At 38.4% G+C, this 17159-nt stretch overlaps 1 protein-coding gene across 5 annotated transcripts in view; it reads right to left on the reverse strand.

Annotated features, from left to right (window-relative positions):
• Positions 1-12143, reverse strand: part of Smarca1 (SWI/SNF related, matrix associated, actin dependent regulator of chromatin, subfamily a, member 1) — a 73712-nt gene extending 61569 nt beyond the window's left edge. For 2 of the 5 annotated variants that reach the window (XM_052738820.1, XM_052738792.1), the window contains exons 1-6: positions 11580-11925; positions 6912-6998; positions 4063-4229; positions 3649-3749; positions 3440-3540; positions 211-390 (exon numbers count right to left, since the gene is read on the reverse strand). In XM_052738820.1, the coding sequence (XP_052594780.1) occupies positions 211-390; positions 3440-3540; positions 3649-3749; positions 4063-4229; positions 6912-6998; positions 11580-11753 (810 nt within the window). In that variant the 5' untranslated portion in view covers positions 11754-11925. Of the gene's footprint in view, positions 1-210; positions 391-3439; positions 3541-3648; positions 3750-4062; positions 4230-6896; positions 6999-11579; positions 11927-11994 lie in introns of those variants that run through there. The other 3 variants (XM_052738787.1, XM_052738809.1, XM_052738799.1) reach the window with 3 other exon arrangements.
• Positions 12144-17159: the final 5016 nt, after the last annotated feature.

A 17159-nucleotide genomic window follows, 5' to 3' on the forward strand; every position in this document is an offset into this window, starting at 1 on the left:
TAGTACCTACTATCTAAAAATAAACACGGTTCACAAATGTGGAAACTAAATAAGTTAATACGTGCACAATACAACAGAACCTAGCTCAAAGTCAGTACAACCAGAGTGTTATTTAGTAGCTGACTTAAGTGTCTTTAACAGACACATTATGCAACTGCTGTCTAGAAATGGTCTTCTTGACAGCCTTTTGAAAGCTGTTTCTCAACTTACTCTTACATCTTTGTCTCCAACAAAACAAATAACACGGAGAGATGGAACCCATCGTTTAAATTCATTCATCCAGTTGTGTAACGTAGACTTTGGAACTAAAACCATGTGGGGTCCAGGAATGTTTCTGTAGTGCTTCAGGTAACCAAGCAAAGCAATGGTTTGTAAAGTCTTCCCAAGACCCTGCATCATCGTCACAAGGGGAAAGACACACAAATACACTTTGTTAATGAAATCATTTCTTAGACACAACACTCAAAAAATAGTTGCCAACTACCTCGCATTGGGAATTAGGTTTCCACCAACGAAAAGTAAGAAGGGACTTTTTTTTTTAAGAAGAAAGACAGAAAACCATTTCAATTCAGTATTTGTCATGAGTGGGAAGGAAAAGAACCAACAATCTGTAGTCAAATTATTGTGCAATAAATTACCTTTCCATTTGGGATATGTTGACTCTATTTAGGAGCAAGTAAACTGATTATGTAATCTCTTCTAGTAGGTGCAAAACTAGGGATTTTGAGGTGTATGATTCACAAAAAAAGACTTCTTTCTAGAACCTGCTGAGATAGTGACCTTCCTTTCCTATTGTCCCCAAAATAACTCCAGCCCAGGTATTAAATATTCAGACTGTGCATCTCAAGAGGCTCACAGCTGTCTACTTACACCTCACACCCTTAATGACCTTAGGAATCAAAAAGGAACAGAGCACTGCAGTGAGAAAAGACCTTAGAGATCACCTAGCACAGTGTGCTTTTTAAAGTTATATATCAAACACCCGTGAACCTGCCATCTAGCCCATGGGAAAGGTAACTATGCAGTATGCTGTCCAGCCTTTTAAAGTCAGCTTTTTAAAACAAGAGTTGGGGTGTGGCTCAGTGGGGAGCCCCTGCTTAGTATGAAGTCCTGGGTTTGATCCCAGCCTCATGAGTAAAAGTAAACACTAAATAATTAAGCAGCTTGATGCCTTTATCTCTAAGCAAAGCACAGAACTTCACTCTGTAAATCTAAGCTAAATGTCACTTTTATGGGCTATATCTTATCTGGCAAGTCACTTAAGATGGATTGTTATGGACAATATCCACCAAAACCTTAAAATGTTTAAGAAAATAATGCCACTTCCAGGAGCCCTATAAGAACAATCTGAGAGGAATAGAAAAAACTAAGAACAAGATTGTCACAGAGGCTCTATTTCTACTGCACAGCTAACAATCCAAAGGGCAGCAGCAGCAAGAGAAGAGTAGGCAGAAACAATGGTACCTCCTGAAGACTATTAGACAGTAAAAACTTACTTTGACAAAATGTTTTAATGATATGAAAAATACATATGAATGTGAAGAAGTCAGAATGCCAAATTATACATACAATATGATCTCAACTATACATCTAGAAAAAAACAGTTTAAAAAGAAACATGCCAAAATGTCAACTGTAGTTATTTCTCAATGGCAGAATTACTATTACTTGATTACTTAATTTTTAAAAATATTTTTTATTTTCTAAATTGCGTATATTCTCAAAAATGTCTTCCTCTCTTTCGTTAATTAAAACAAGTTGGACATGAGGGTATACACTTGTAATCTCAGCTACTAGGGAGATGGAAGCAGGAGAATCACAAGTTCAAAACTTGATCCACATAATGGGACTTTATCTCAAAACAAAACATATAAAAGGGATTGGTGTGTAACATGGTGATAGACTGCTTGCCTAGTACACACAAGGCCCTAGGTCTAAGTTCCAGTACTGGAAAGGAAAAGGAAAAAGAAATTTAAAAAGACAATAAAATATAAGACAAAATTAAAACAAATCTGGCATCAGCAGAATCTTGAAGGATCTTTACATCATTTGTCTTAGACAGATTGTAGCCAAGAAATTCTTAGGCTGAACCATCCTGGTCCTTCTGGTGAGAGACAAACCAAGGCCCTCTCCTTCTGAACTGAATATGGCCCTCAATAGAATAATGTAAATGTAAGGAGCTACTGACCCTTCCTTAAAAAAAATTATGCTCTGCCACACAACTAATAGCTGCTCAGCCAATGATGAGTGCCTATGGAATTGACTAAATGTCATAAAATGCATTTTGTCACTTGGCCTTCTGGGGAATAATGATTGAAAACATGGCTCCTGAGTCTTATAAATACTATATTATTGGGTTACATAGGTCTATAACTCTCTCTGTCATCTCTTTAATTTTATTCATTTTATCTTAAAATACAAATCTGAGCCTTCATATAATCCCCTCATCTACTCAATTAGCATCTTGTATGATCTTACTTTTTCTTCAGTTATTTTACATGCATGAACCATGATTCATTAGCTTATCAAAAGACTGCCACTTGACACTCTACTCTTATGGAGACTCTACAATGAAGCTGAACATCGTGGCTATGCCTATAATCCCAACACTCAGAAGGCTAAGCCAAAAGAATTGAAACCCATTAGTCTGTGGCCATATAATAGTGGCCTATCATAGTGAGTTACAGGACAACATTCATTCATGTATGAATTCCTTCATTCGTTCATTTACTTATTGCTTCATTTATATATCCTACCTCGTTCCCAAGAAGATGCCAGGTTGCCTAATATAAAACATGGAACATAAATTAATGGCAAAACAGAAATGAAAAGTTATCGAGGAAAATTATACTAGAAGGTAAAGCATAAGAAAAGAAAAAGAAATAAACCACTAAGGGCAGACCTTAAAGGGTGAAGAGATGCTCCTTTTGACATTGCACTTTTCTCTGGGCTTCCTAGAAGCCAAAGTGCAAGCAAAAGCAAAAGCAAAAAGAGGTGTTGTACCACATCAGGAAATCTCCGTTGATCTTTGTGCTGTGCAAAGGGCTATATTCTAGAGGTTATTTGAACAGTTGTAGACTACAAACATTCTTTTGCAGGCTGGAGACATAGTTCAGAGGTTAAGTGCACTTGTTGCTCCGACAGAGGACCTGGGTTTCATTCCTGGCCCTCATGTGGTGGCTCACAACCATCCATAACTCCAGCTCCAGGGGATTTTAAGCCTCTTCTCACCTCCCCGGGCACTGCAAACACATGGTGCACATACAGGCAGGCATACTTCACACACATAAAGGAAAATAAATAACTCTAAAAGGTAAATCATTTTGCCACTAAATGTAGTTTCTAGACATAGGGTTTGAGCGAACTCTGGCACAGGTGGTTCAAATTTCCATTAAAAACTTGTAGTAACTCAGAACATACTTTAAATACCAGCACCTTACCATTTCATCAGCTAAAATACCATTGACTCCATTTTCATACAGAGAGATCAACCAGTTTAGTCCTCGAATCTGATAATCTCTCAGGGGTCCTCCTTTCACATCTGAAAAAAGAAATGAAGAACCTCTCATACTTCCGCTAGTATACTCAAGGAAATTTGTTGTTCTCAAACTGAACTGTAAAAGCACCATGACGGTGATAAAGTACTCACAGGAAGGTGAGACCTCAAATCGAACACACACATTAGATGTTTTCCGACTCTCTGACAGCAGTTCTTCATCTTCTTCTTGTTCTGTGCGCCTGTGGCGATAGCTAAAGTGAAAAGAAAAGAAAAAAAACAAAACCTTTCACATTCAACGTCAATGCCGAGGCACCAACTAAGTTAGGTTTGTTAACATCTTTTCTGAAAAAGGAATGTGTTATCTACTGTCTGGCACAGAATGTGCAAGAAGCAGTCTGCATTTTTAACTAATTAAGTTCTGGTAAGGAAAAAGCAAATATTGTTGTCTCCAAGACATATTTATATTGCCAACAATCGTATTTATAAAACAGTCATACTGAGCAAATGGAATGAGACAGGGGAGGCAGAAAGGGAGGGGAAGCAAGCCGAGAGAAGGATGCATACTCTCCAGCAGAAATCAAGCTCTGCTTGTCATCTTTCTTTACTCGAGGACGTCCCAGTTTCATGGTGAGAGGAGATGTTGGAGACTTCTGTGCTGAAGGTTGAATAAAATGTGCAAAAAGTTCTGTCTGCTTCAGTAAAAACTCAAATCTCTTTGCTCGGTCTGCTTTCTAATTTACAAAAGGAGGAAAAAGAAAGAGATCCTTTTTATACTCCTGCAAGGTTATTTAGCAAACATTCCACTTAATTTATGCAATATCCTCAGTGCTTTTAACATACTAATCTACCAAATTCCCTTCAGAAATCCATGAGGTAGCCACTAGTGTCATATCCATTTTACAATTGATAAAATGGAGGCACAGAATGGGCAAGGAACATTCCCAAGCTTCCACAGCTTGTAAGTAACTAAATTTCAAAATGCTGCTTCCAATAGTTTGAACAGAAGAGAAATGACCTGAAAGATTTATTAAATGCTCCCCAAATAATTATACTCTTGGGATTGGAGGTGTAATGCAGTTGTAGAGCATGTGCCAAGACCCAGAGTTTAATTCCCAGTGCCCAATATGACAAAAAAGGATCAAAAATCAAAATTGGAGAATATTATTCATTCATCTTTCTAAAATATTATTCTCTTTTCCTTAACAATAGAAAATTAAATATCAGTTATTATGTCCTAAACATAGAAACACATATAAATTGGGACCAGGTGTGGCATACACATTTAATTCCAGCACTCAGAAGGCAGAGACAGGAGGATTTATATGAGATCAAAGTCATACTGGTCCACATAGTAAGCTTCAGTACAACCAGGATTACACAGAGAGACTTTTTCTCAAAAAATAAATAAATAAAAGAAACACATATAAGTTGTGATACAAATATACTATAAACTTAACTTCGAGGATTACGAAGCTGCACCTAGAAATAACTGAAATCTAAGAATACAAATATCAGCTGTTCTCAAAAATATTTTCAATGTCATGGTACAATAATGCAATGAACATTGCTTTGAATTATGGTGATCTGGAAAATTATATTTTATGCTATTATTATGTAAGGTTTCTACCCAAAGGAATAGAACTCAGAGAAAAAATACAGGCACACACATATATGATGCAGTTAATCTATATTAAGTACCGAATGTTGATCTGTAGTCTAAAATTTCAATAAGCTCTAAAGCATTATATACAACTTGTACCATCAAAATAAATGGGTTATCTTATTTTATTTATTATCATTTTTTAGATGCCTGTTTGTCTTCTAATAAGAGAGAGGTATGGGTTTGGATGGGAGGCGAGTTGGGGATAATCTAAGAAATAAGGGGAAGGGAAAACTTATTCAGAATATAGTAAAAAAAAAAACTATTTTCAATAAAAAATTAGGAAAAACTTAAAAAATAAACATGTTCACTACAAAACCTTAAAAGATCAAAAGACTTATACCTCATCATTAGGTAAAGGAAGAAATGAAGTTAATTGTTTTTTGAGTCGCTTTCTGACCATTCAGCAGAGAATAATTGATTAATGGTGAAAAATTAATAACAACACTAGAAACTTACAGGAACATTCATTAGCACAGATACAAGACTTAGAAAAAAATACATTCAGATGACGAGCTGGAAGGAGGCCAAAGGTTTTCCACTTCATGTTATCCTCTCTGGAATGTTGTTTTTAGAACTGTTAAAACATTAACTGTCTCCTTAGATGTGGTCTTAAACATCAAGGCACAGACTCTTGTAAAATAGCTATCAGCAACTAAAACATGTATTTCCTCTCTCCTTATATTTAAAACTGCAAAAATAGTCCTTCAGGGGGAAAAAAATCAGTTCCAACTACCTGTCCAGTTCTCAGTGACTGAAAATTAAACAAATCATAAAGCAATATATGGTGCTCAACTAAGATTACACTACTTAAGTATGTAATACTTTCATGCATTGGGCAAAGAAACCTGAATATGCCTCCAAAGATTATATTACCATACTATATATTTCCTTAATGTTAGCATTCATTTATATACAAATTAAGAAGGTTAAATACTGATCTGGCATCATGACTGCATTTAGTTCAAGGTACAAAGCCATAAAGATACCGCCACTGATACCTTCATCACTGAGTACACAAAATATTTTTGCCTTACATCATCTTAGTATTGGTTAAAGAACACTGAGCAAAAGTGAGACATAGCTTCTCATCTCAACTATTCCACATAGTTTCCATGATCCTTAATTTTCTCCTTTGAAAATGACATTAATTTATGCAATAAAAAGTAATTGTTGGCTCAGTGGTTAAAGTGCTTGTCACAACAGTATAACATCCTGAGTTCAGATCCCTAGCGCCACATAAAATGTCGGGTACAACAGCACACACCTTATACTCCCAGCATTGACAGGAAGGAGGGGTGGATCTCTAGAGCTCACTGGCCATTCAGCTTCACCAAATTTGTGAGCTCTTTGTTAAGCCAGTAGGGAAAAAAAATCAAGTAAGATGGAAAGTGATTAAGGAAGAAACCCACCCAAACCCTTCCTCAGGTTAAGAAAGCCAGAATTTAAAAAAAAATAATAATGAGGTAGGCAGTGATTGAGGAAGATAACTGGCATCCACTTCTGGCCTACACACACACACACACACACACACACACACACACACACACACACACACGTACATACATACATACACATACATACACACACACACACACACACACTTGTGACAATTGAATGTATTAAATTACATTTGTACTCTGAAATCTGACTATGTGTCATAAATAGTCAAATCTATAACCTGACCTGTCTACAAACAAACAAACAAACAAGAGAATCACAATGTTTACTACCTTACCAAGGGTATATTTACCATTTTCTCTTCATATTCTGGGTCCATTTCCTTTTCAGATTTGGAAGCTTTAGCAGCAAGTTTGAGTTGAAATGGAGAAGTGATTTTCTAGAATTTCAAAGGAAATAAATATCAGCCAACTGCAAAGCAAGGTTTTTAAGCTGGTCAATGTTCTCCCTTAAAGAAAGCCAAAGTAATTAAATAACTTGATAAATAAATCACTGAGGGACATGCACGGAGCAATGATGAGAGCATGCTATAAAGCAGGGCTTATGATTAATCCAATTCTGTGCACCTGAGGTCCAATAAAAAAAAACCTGAAATATCAGAGAGATGGCATTAATTAGAATAAAAACCAAAAATAAAACACTAAGCCCTTTTGTCTATTTTTAATTAAAGCAGAAGAAATGTGCAACCATAAAATAGCAGACTTAGAAATCCTGAACAGGCCAATGCTCAACCACAACCCAAAGAATTCAAGAAATGTAAATAATAACCCTCCCAAACACTTCTTTATGTACTGGAAACCAGCCAGACTTTCAGAAGAAAAGACTCTGGCTTCTGTTCCTGAAACGACACTTTTGAAATTTGTTTTCCTAGACTAATTAAAGCATGTACATTTTTATGCAGTGTGACATGATCTCATACACTTAAAATAATCCAATAGTACAGCTTCAAACTGGTCACTTTATTTCCTCTGGAAAGAAAACTATTCTATTCATGTTACAAAAATATTTTATACAAGTGATTCGTCAGAGCTATTCTCTATTAACTGTTGATGTTTTTAAAGCTGTAATTTAGTGAACACTAGCATCAATTAGTAACGGGAAGTCTAAAATAACTTGCCAATACATGGTTAACGTCTTACATAAAAACAAGCCTATTGATTTAAATATCAGAACATACATAGAGTAAATATCCTTCTCTGGGAGAAATCAAGAGATAAAATAACAAAACAAGAATCTATTCACTAAGATCAATACCAAGAATATTTGGATTTGAACACAGACTTTGCAGAAATTAAAGCACAAATCTTTTCTGTGAAAACAAAAGAAATGAGGTCACTTTTATCACAGCTTTTGTCAACCTGTCTCTGAAATCTTCCATAATAATTCAGCACCAGAATAGGACCTTAAACAAGAAAACAAAATGCCTCTGATAATTAATGACTGTCTTCCAACATTTGCCAAAAGTTTTATTTTGAGGAAATTCAAACAAAGAATATGGAACTTGACCTTGGTCAGAGTCCTATTGTGGAGCACTGATCGCATAACAACTATGTTGATTTACAGCATCTCAGGTATAGTGATCTGATCAACTGTGTGAGATGTCTTGAATGTAATTCTGGATGGATTGGAATAGAAGCTGAGAAAAACACTTTGAAGAACATACTTTCAACATGTCACATATGCTGGGAGTCATGGCTCACACTTTCAACCCAGCATTCAGGAGGCAGAGGCAGACAGAACTCTGAATTTGAGGCCAGCCTGGTCTACAGAATGAGTTCTAGGAAAGTCAGGGATACACAGAGAAACCCTGTTTCAGAAAAAATAAGTCACATATACTACAAGTCTCATTTTCAAAGCAACAAAATCTTAGATATCAAAACATACATAAAATACATGAATAAATAAATCTTTAAAAAATCACACTTTCATCTTAAAAGGTTAATGAGGTGGAGTTTTCAAGTTTTAAAACACTAACAATTACCTCATCAAATATATATATATATATATGATAAATATATATGGAAATAAACTTCACTATCAGAAGATTAGATCTCAGAAAAAAAATATTCATTACTTCTGTGCTTAAAAATCTAATCACACACTACTTGAATCCCTCATCCTGAGCAGTACTATTAAAAGATATGGGTAATCACTTCATTGACACTACTATCCACAACAAATTTTTTAATTTTTTCAAGAACCATAAGGCAAAAAAAAAAAAATACGCCTGTGTAGGCTAACTGTCACAATCAGTTCACTAATAGCTCTATCCAATTCTATCTCATTTGATAGTCCAGCTCTGCACACCCAAGGGAATGAAAGCATTACCAAATGGCATAGTAACGACTACTAAAACAAGGTGTTATCATGACACCAGGAAGAGATGGCAGAACTCCATAACTGACATCCTGTTCTCTGTATTAGCATCCTTTATCCTTGGGCTGAGCATCACTGATATTTTTAATTTTACAGAGGCTTTAAATGATCCTATGCCTTTGTTATATCTATGTCCTGTAAGATAGATACATTCTTTCTGATGAAAGTAGATGAGCTCTTTTAAAAGTGAAAGTAAATACCCTGCTATTGAGGAGACAAGAATTATTAGAAGCAGAAATAATGAGAAGCTATTATTACTTTTAAAAAAAAGTCTGAGAAATGGTTATTTAGAGAGGAAACAACCTGCTTAATGTAAACAGGCTTTGTATCACTGTCAAAGTATACTAACCAATGACTACAAGGGAAGAATAAGTGTGTACTTCTTACAGATTCAAGGTAGTTCAAAAATGTGTGTGTGTGTGTGTGTGTGTGTGTGTGTGTGTGTGTGTGTGTGTTTCTATACATTTGTTTGGATATATGCACATAGGAGTGTGAAGATTCCATGCATCAAGTGTAGGGGACAAAAGAGAGCATCAGGGTCCTCCTCTATTGCTTTCTGCATAGTCCTCTGAGGCAGTGTCTCTCCCTCGACCATGGGTTGCCATTTTCCCACTAGACTCAGAGTCACCAAGCCCCAGCAATCCTCCTAGTTCTGCCATGCTCAAAAATGAGGCTGTCAGGTGTGTGCAGGCCTAGTGTGTTACCTGGTTGGTGGAACCCAAATTCTAGTTCTCATGATTGTGTGTCAAGGGCTCTTAACCTTGTCTCCCATCCCATCCCAAACTAAGCTTTTAAGGACAACTGAAAATTTAAAAAAAAAAAAAAAAAAAAGATTGACCAAAATAGGAAATGTTGGAAACCCAGGAAGCAGGAAGTGCAGCTTCTATCCTGAGTGGACAAATGAGGTTCCAAGTATATAGAGTTCCTGAACATACAGCAATACACTTCCTGTTTGTTAAATGTATTTTTTATTGATCCCCAGTCTTTTCACAATGGAAATCCAAAAACTTATACAATTTCAAAATTCAACATTGACTACCTTGCCAAAGAAGAAGGAGAAGAATTATTTAGCACTTACATTTGCCCAGTCCAGGGAATAAAAGGCACTAGATACATTGCTGAATTTCTCAACCAATTAATGCTGATACTTGATATTTGGCCCAGCTTTAATCATCAATGTTGTCTTACCGATCCAAGTATTAAACACATCTTACATCCAGTGTCTTCCATGGTTTTCACGTAGCACTACAGTTGTCTTCTGTTTAGTCAACTTTGGAACAGTTAACTGTGACTTAAGTAACTGCTGGATTTAGCACCACTCTTCTAATACAAAGCAAAGGGTGTGAATTTCCTCCCAAAGCTGTCCATTTAGTCATATAGCATTGTATAATGATTCATACAAACCCACTTGAGATCTCTAAGGCGTAATTGCAATTACCCACCATTTTTAAAATCATCATGTGTGTCATAAACGGAAAAAATCCACCTATAAACAATCCGTTCTGCAATTTCGTTAGACATTAAAACTTCTTACGCTCCATCCTATCCTTTAATATCAATTTTCAAAGCATTGTATAGTTTTACTTGCATATTAATGTGAATTAATACCTACTTCCTGGATTTGTCTGTAATGGGTGTGACAGTGATTCCTTCTTATGTATCAGGAGTAGTTCATCCTACAGACTATGACTTTACAACATTGACAAAAAATTGCCTGTGTCAAGGAGTGAATGGTGCCCCAGTAGGCAAGGGAAGTGAAAGGCTAGAAGACCAGAGACCAGATGTGGGAGGGGGCGAGGGGGTGGGGATCATCTGGGTGGCCTGGAGTGAAACACTATACCATCGGGGCAGGGCAGGAGAGGGTGAGGGTGCAAAGATTGGACATTTTCCTAAGACAGCAAGCATGGTTCCTCAGTGTGAGGATTATAAGGTAAACCGCGGAGAGGTTTTTTTCTTGACATGACAACCCCTCCTCACCATGAGGCGGGGATCAAAGGAACAAGGAAGATTTTTTTTTTCTGTAATCCCAAAGACAGACACTGCCAATCAAAGCAAGCATTATCTTCCAACCATTCTTCCTCTTCCCCGTCTTGCTCCCCCTATCACCAGCACCTTGAAATTTAAATTACAAAAATAAGCCCCAGTCAAACCCCCTTCAGCGGTGGTGGGACTGAAGGGCCCAGATTTCCCAGGCAGAGGCCCACGGGAAGAGGGGGGTAGGAGAATAAGCAAGGAAAGGGAGAGGCCGAGGCTTTTTCCTGCACGGCCCCATCCCCCATACCGTTCCCCCAGTTCCGGGAAGGTGGGGGGGCCCGGGGCTAGAAGAGACTTGGGGCTCCCGATCGGACACCCCGCCACCCTACCGCGCCCTCGCCCTGCCCCGCCCCCGCCCAGCAGGCGGCCGGCAGGAAAGGGGGAGGGGAGGGAATGCTAGCTGGTTCTGCCGCCCCGCTGCCCCCATTCCTGCAGTGATCGCGGGTACCTGTCGGCGCCAAAAGGTCAGGATTTGGGCCCCTATGAGGGGCCAGGCACAGGATGTGACCAGCACACACAGAGCGCGCGCACACACCCCTTTCCTATTTACCTCCTTCTTCTTCTCGCCCTTCTCAGTGGCCGTGGTGGCTTCCGTGGCGGCGGCAGCCGCTCCCTCCTCCTTAAAGGTGGACGGCCCGGGCTGCTCATCCTCTATGACCACGATTGTGGCTCTGGTATCCGAGGCTGCCACGGTGGCTGCCTCTGTGGCCGTGTCCGGCTCCATGGCGTTGGAGCGGGAAAGATGAGGGGGGACGAGGAAGGGGAGAAGGGAGGCTTCTGGGCGGCAACAGTGGCTGCACTGGAAAGAGCTAGATAGAGCAGGGGTAGGGAATACTAGCTTCCAACCCCTTCGCTCGCCCCCCACCTTCTTTAAATAACCCTCAACCCTGCCTGCCCCACTTCCGTCCACCCACCCTACGTCATGGCCTCCCCCCTATCACCCTCCCCCCTCCGCCCCCCCTCACCAATCGCGAGACTCCCCCTCCCCATCCAGAGCCCGGGCTGGTCCCACACGACCAACTGTTGCCTGAATGTGGGGTGAACTCAGGGGTGGAGGACGAAACACACACAGCTCATGGCTCCTTAAAAATTCTACTTCTCCATATGCCCCCAACAGAGAGCTGAGTTCCCCCTCACAGATGTGTGCAGAAGAAATTCTCTTTCCCTCAAATCTGCTCTACCTATTCTGCACCTCTGTGCCTCGGGGTGTTCTTGCCTTCTTGCACAAAGAACTCCTCTGCTTATGAGCGCACTATATAAGGTCTTTCTCAGTATACAGTTTTTCTCCCTCTGGGGATTGCCCTTTTGCAGGCTTCTGGAGGAATTAGATTGACAGTATACACTCACCTTCAGAAACGCTGCTGAAAAAGAACTTGACTCACTTGATGACAAATATTCCCTTAGAAGGCAAAACCTGACTCAGATTTTAGGAATACGTGCTCTGCTTTCCACTCTGGTTTTCTCAGATGGCCAATACTCAGGAGCCCTTCTTTTGACTGCACCACTGAATTTTAAAATTCAAAGGAGACAATGCCAAAGTCTTCCAGAAAACCTAGGGCAAGTTGTGATAGGTTATCTAATATTGGTCATTGAATTAAACAATTATGATTTTTTTTTGCTTATGATCTGTCCATATCCTTGTTATTAATCAATGATCGCTGAATGAATTTTGTGAAAGGGTCAAGTGTGTATACACACAACTATTAATTATTGCTTCTATGTCCCCTCATTATTTATCAACAATGGAAAGATTGATAGCCTACCCTTTAAAGTTCAGGCATTAGAGATGACAGACAACAAGACATGTAAGAAACAGTATACCAAACAATCACAAAGCATACTGTTTCCAAAATGAAGCAACTGTTTTCCAAATTAATTGTCACATGGTTAACTTCCATCAGCATACCTTCCTAAACAACCCATCTAAAATAAAGTGTGGTTTGTGTAAATAGTGTCATAGCAGTCAGGTGACCCCAAATAATACTATTACTGGTTACCCACACCCTAGTGTGAATGGATGTGGATGTAAGATCCTGTCCCTAAACTAGGTCTTGTTTCTCTGTCTCTCGCACTGTGTGTGTGTTTCTCTCTGTCTTTGTCTCTGTCTCTCTGTCTCTCTGTCTCTCTGTCTCTCTCTCTCTCTCTTTCTCTCTCTCTGTGTGTGTGTGTGTGTGTGTGTGTGTGTGTGTGTGTGTGTGTTTCTCTGTGCCTCTTTCTCTCTTTCCCTCTTACCCTTCCTTTCTCCCACCTATCTCTTTTGAGGGAGGGTCTTGCTCTGTAGCTCAAGCTGACCTTTACTTTGCAGCAATTCTCCTGCCTCAACCTCTCAATCCCTAGGATTACAGGCATAAGCAACCATGCTCCATTCCATGGTCTAATTTTAAACACAGGAAAAGAGGCAGAGAAGAAGCTAGTGACTGAATGGGTGTGCCAAAGAAAGGGAAGAAGAATCTAATGATAGCATCTTCTCATTTACCTTCATTATGTGCGGATCATTCCACCCAAGTCTACTGTTCATGTTTCTTGCTGAAGTACAGATATGCACTACCCAATGGACATGGTGTGTCTCAGTATAAAAACAGCTGATATTCCTGAAGCATCAGATTTCATTAAAGGAGAAGAGAATTAATGGACTAACTGACCACTAAAATATGAATTTTCTATTAAAATATACAGATACATTAAGGAATATGAATTCTTACCCCCTTCCCCACTGCCGGTACAATCTCCTCAATCAATCAATAAGGTCCCTTGGTGGACAAATTACAGAAGACCTGAAAGGGGGAAGTAAGATATATATACATACTTGCCAAACAGAGGAAGTAGAGGATTTTTCTCTTTTTTCTCTCTCTCTCTTCATTCAAACTGCAACTGAGAAAAAAAATAGAATCCCCCTTTTTTGCTGCCTGCATCTTGTAGTAACAGTTGAAAGGCCCAAGAAATATTTGCTGTCTTTTGCTGTGTCCCTGCTTTTAAGGTACCATATTGCTTATTACTACCATCCAATGTTCTGGTATACCATGCATTAAAGGCACTTTCATCGGGACATTTTTTTCTGTCTAAATATGCATTCCACATTCCAAGGGAACAACTTGGGAATTGATTTGGGGTTGAGAGATAGAACGTATTTGTACTTTGGCAATTTCTCACATATGTATAAGGTGATCCTTCCTTTTAAAGACTGTGTGGCTGAAAGTGCATTCAAGTATACAAATTTGGCTGGAAAGGTCGATGCTTAGTAAATAGACTTTGCCACAGGATTCGTGTAAATATTGGCCTTTGGCTTATGGCAACAGCTGGTGTTTACAGAGCGTGTACCCTCCTATTTGTGAATCTGCCTAGAATTCATGACCTGTAGACTTTGTTCAAGTCCCCTCACTTATGATTCTCTGCTCTATCAGCTTCGACTCCACCCTAATGTGAATGTGTCTTCTGAAATGGTCTTTAATTGCACTACTCCATTGGGGTTGGAAAACAAGGCAAATGTTTATAAAAATGGAAGCCATGTGAATGTAGGACTCTCAAAATGAATCTCACCTCCTGTGCTAAATGTCTATTTTGGCAGATTTGAACGTTGTAGAAGGTGTGCAGTTGTTGCTTCAACAGAGTGACACTTGTCCAGTAACTACCAGAATGCATGGTCACACATGTTATATATATATAATGAATTTGAGTCATGTTCACCTCCATTCTCCTGTCTTATATCCCTCCTCCTACCGGAACCCTTCCTCTCAGCAAGTCACGTTTACCTTTCCCTTTTGTATGTGACCCACTGAGTTGAATTAGAAATTTTACCCACGCATACGTAGGAGGTTATTTAGTGGAGCAAGGGTGACTTGCCAGTGGCTTACCTAACTAAAGAAAATGACACTCCTATCCCAAACAACTTTTAATAGCCAAAAGAAGGGACTTGGTGAACCCATCTTCCATCCATGACAAAAGCTTAATGGGCTCAGTCTGGTGCAGGTCTTGTGCATGTAGCCATAGCCTCAGTGCAATGGCTATGACATGTCCTGAAGACATCTTTCTGCTGCACATCTCCCCATCCTTTGGCTCTTTTATCCTTTTTTTCCTCTTCTCCAATGTTCTCTGAGCCTTGGTATGCTACATTTTTACTATCTGATACTGCTTATGCTCCTAGTAATTTCATCAAATAAAAATCAGCACATCTGTTTTACAGATGAGATAATGGAAATGTAAGGAGGTTAAATAATTCATCTAAGATTCCATAGCTAGTAAGTGTCATAAGCCAGATTCAAATTCCAAACTCATTCAACATCTCATTTTTTCCCATTTCATCTTTATCAAGTTCCCTGTTCTTCATGGGGCTTCCTCCTTGATAATGTAAATTATATTGAGGGCTGGAGAGATGGCTCAGCAGTTAAGAGCACTAGCTGTTCTTCCAGAGGACCTGTGTTCAATTCCCAGCACCCACATGGCAGCTCACAGCTTCTGTAACTCCAGTTGCAGGGGACCCAACACTCTCATGCAGGCAAAACACCACTGCACATAAATTTTTTTTAAAAAAAAAGATTTATGTACATTATATTGAGAAAATGACTGAAAAATATTTCTGTCACCTATCTCCCTAGTGTTTCGTCTAAATTACCCAAACAGTAATGATTCTTAGGACAGTTACTGCTGAGAGGGGAAACCCTAAGGGAAACAACTTAGATATTCAAGACGGGATTGGAAAACAATTGTAAAGCACATTCATAAATGGAATACTAAACAAACATTAAGAATGACTGTGTGGGGCTTAGGGAAATGGTTCAGCGCTTAAGAGCACTGGCTGCTGCTCAGAGGACCCACTTCAACACCCAGAATCCACATGGTGACTCACAACCATCTGTAATTACAGTTCTAAGGGATCCGATGCCCCCTTCTGATCTCCATGGGCACTGCATTCATATGGTGCACAAACTTATATGCAGGCAAAGCACTCATAAATATAAAATATAAATAAATAAATAAATAAATAGATAGATAGATAATAGATAGACAGATAGATGAATGAATAAATAAATAAATAACTTTTTTAAAAGAATGATTATAAGTAAATAGGTATTTTTTGACACAAAAATATGCCCTTAATATTCAGTTGAATATAAAGGAAAGTCAAGAATAGAAAGTTCTTATTTTAGAGAAAAAAAAGCAAAGAAAGAATTTATGTAAATAGTGAAAAGTCCTGCTCCAAATGTTAGCAGTAGTAGCAGCAATTGGTAGGATTATGGGAGACAGTTTTTTTCTATTATATTTAGGGTTTTTTAATTTTCTATTTTATCAGTTTTCCTTGATGAAGTTGCTTCTTTAGTTATAAAGGAATAAAGAAAATGATAAAGGATGAAAATCAGAACATTCCTCAAAGCTAGAAGTATGAGCTAGTAGAATGAGTCAAAAAACTGGAAAGGAAAACAAGAGTGTGGTAGCATACCCCAATAATCACATTGGAGGGTAAGGTTAAAAGTTGTAGAGATTAGGGCCAACCTGGGTTACATAATGAAAACAACAACATTTTATCCTAAAGAAACCATGGTTGGTAAAGTAGCAGAAGCAATAGAAATTATTTTACTGGTTACGGTAATGTGAACTAGATGAGGAACTACTTTTAACTATAACCATTTTAAGCTGTATGTGTATAAAGATTTTTCTACTTTTAGAAATTATCATGTAAAACATAGGCCAAGAAAAAGCTATATCAAGTTCTTCAGGTGCTTTCTAATCCTGAATTGAATCCATCCATAATACCCTAAAACACGAAACATGATAAATTATACAAATTGGGGTTATTAAATGCATAATATCATGCGTGATTAAAATTATTTCTGGCAGAATAGTAATTGGCTTTGACCCTGTAGTCCAAAAGCTTGGAGTTCAAACTCTGCCCTCAGATTCGCATCTGTAAAACAGATAGGATAATATGTAAATTAAAGTGGTTAATAAAGCTGCAACATGAAAATGGATGAAAAAATATTTTTTAAAAATTTAATGAAAAACGTTTTCCATGATATCGGTGTGTAAAATGCAGTCAGTGAATGCTAATTAACCAAAGGACAAAACTCAAGGTAACACTTCAAGCTTCAGACTGAGCCAAGGATATAAAAAAAAAAACCCCTGGCTGGAAGTCAGC

Source organism: Peromyscus californicus, unplaced genomic scaffold, assembly GCF_007827085.1.
Source record: "Peromyscus californicus insignis strain IS unplaced genomic scaffold, ASM782708v3 Scaffold_10__1_contigs__length_136768540, whole genome shotgun sequence".
NCBI classification, from domain to species: domain Eukaryota; kingdom Metazoa; phylum Chordata; class Mammalia; order Rodentia; family Cricetidae; genus Peromyscus; species Peromyscus californicus.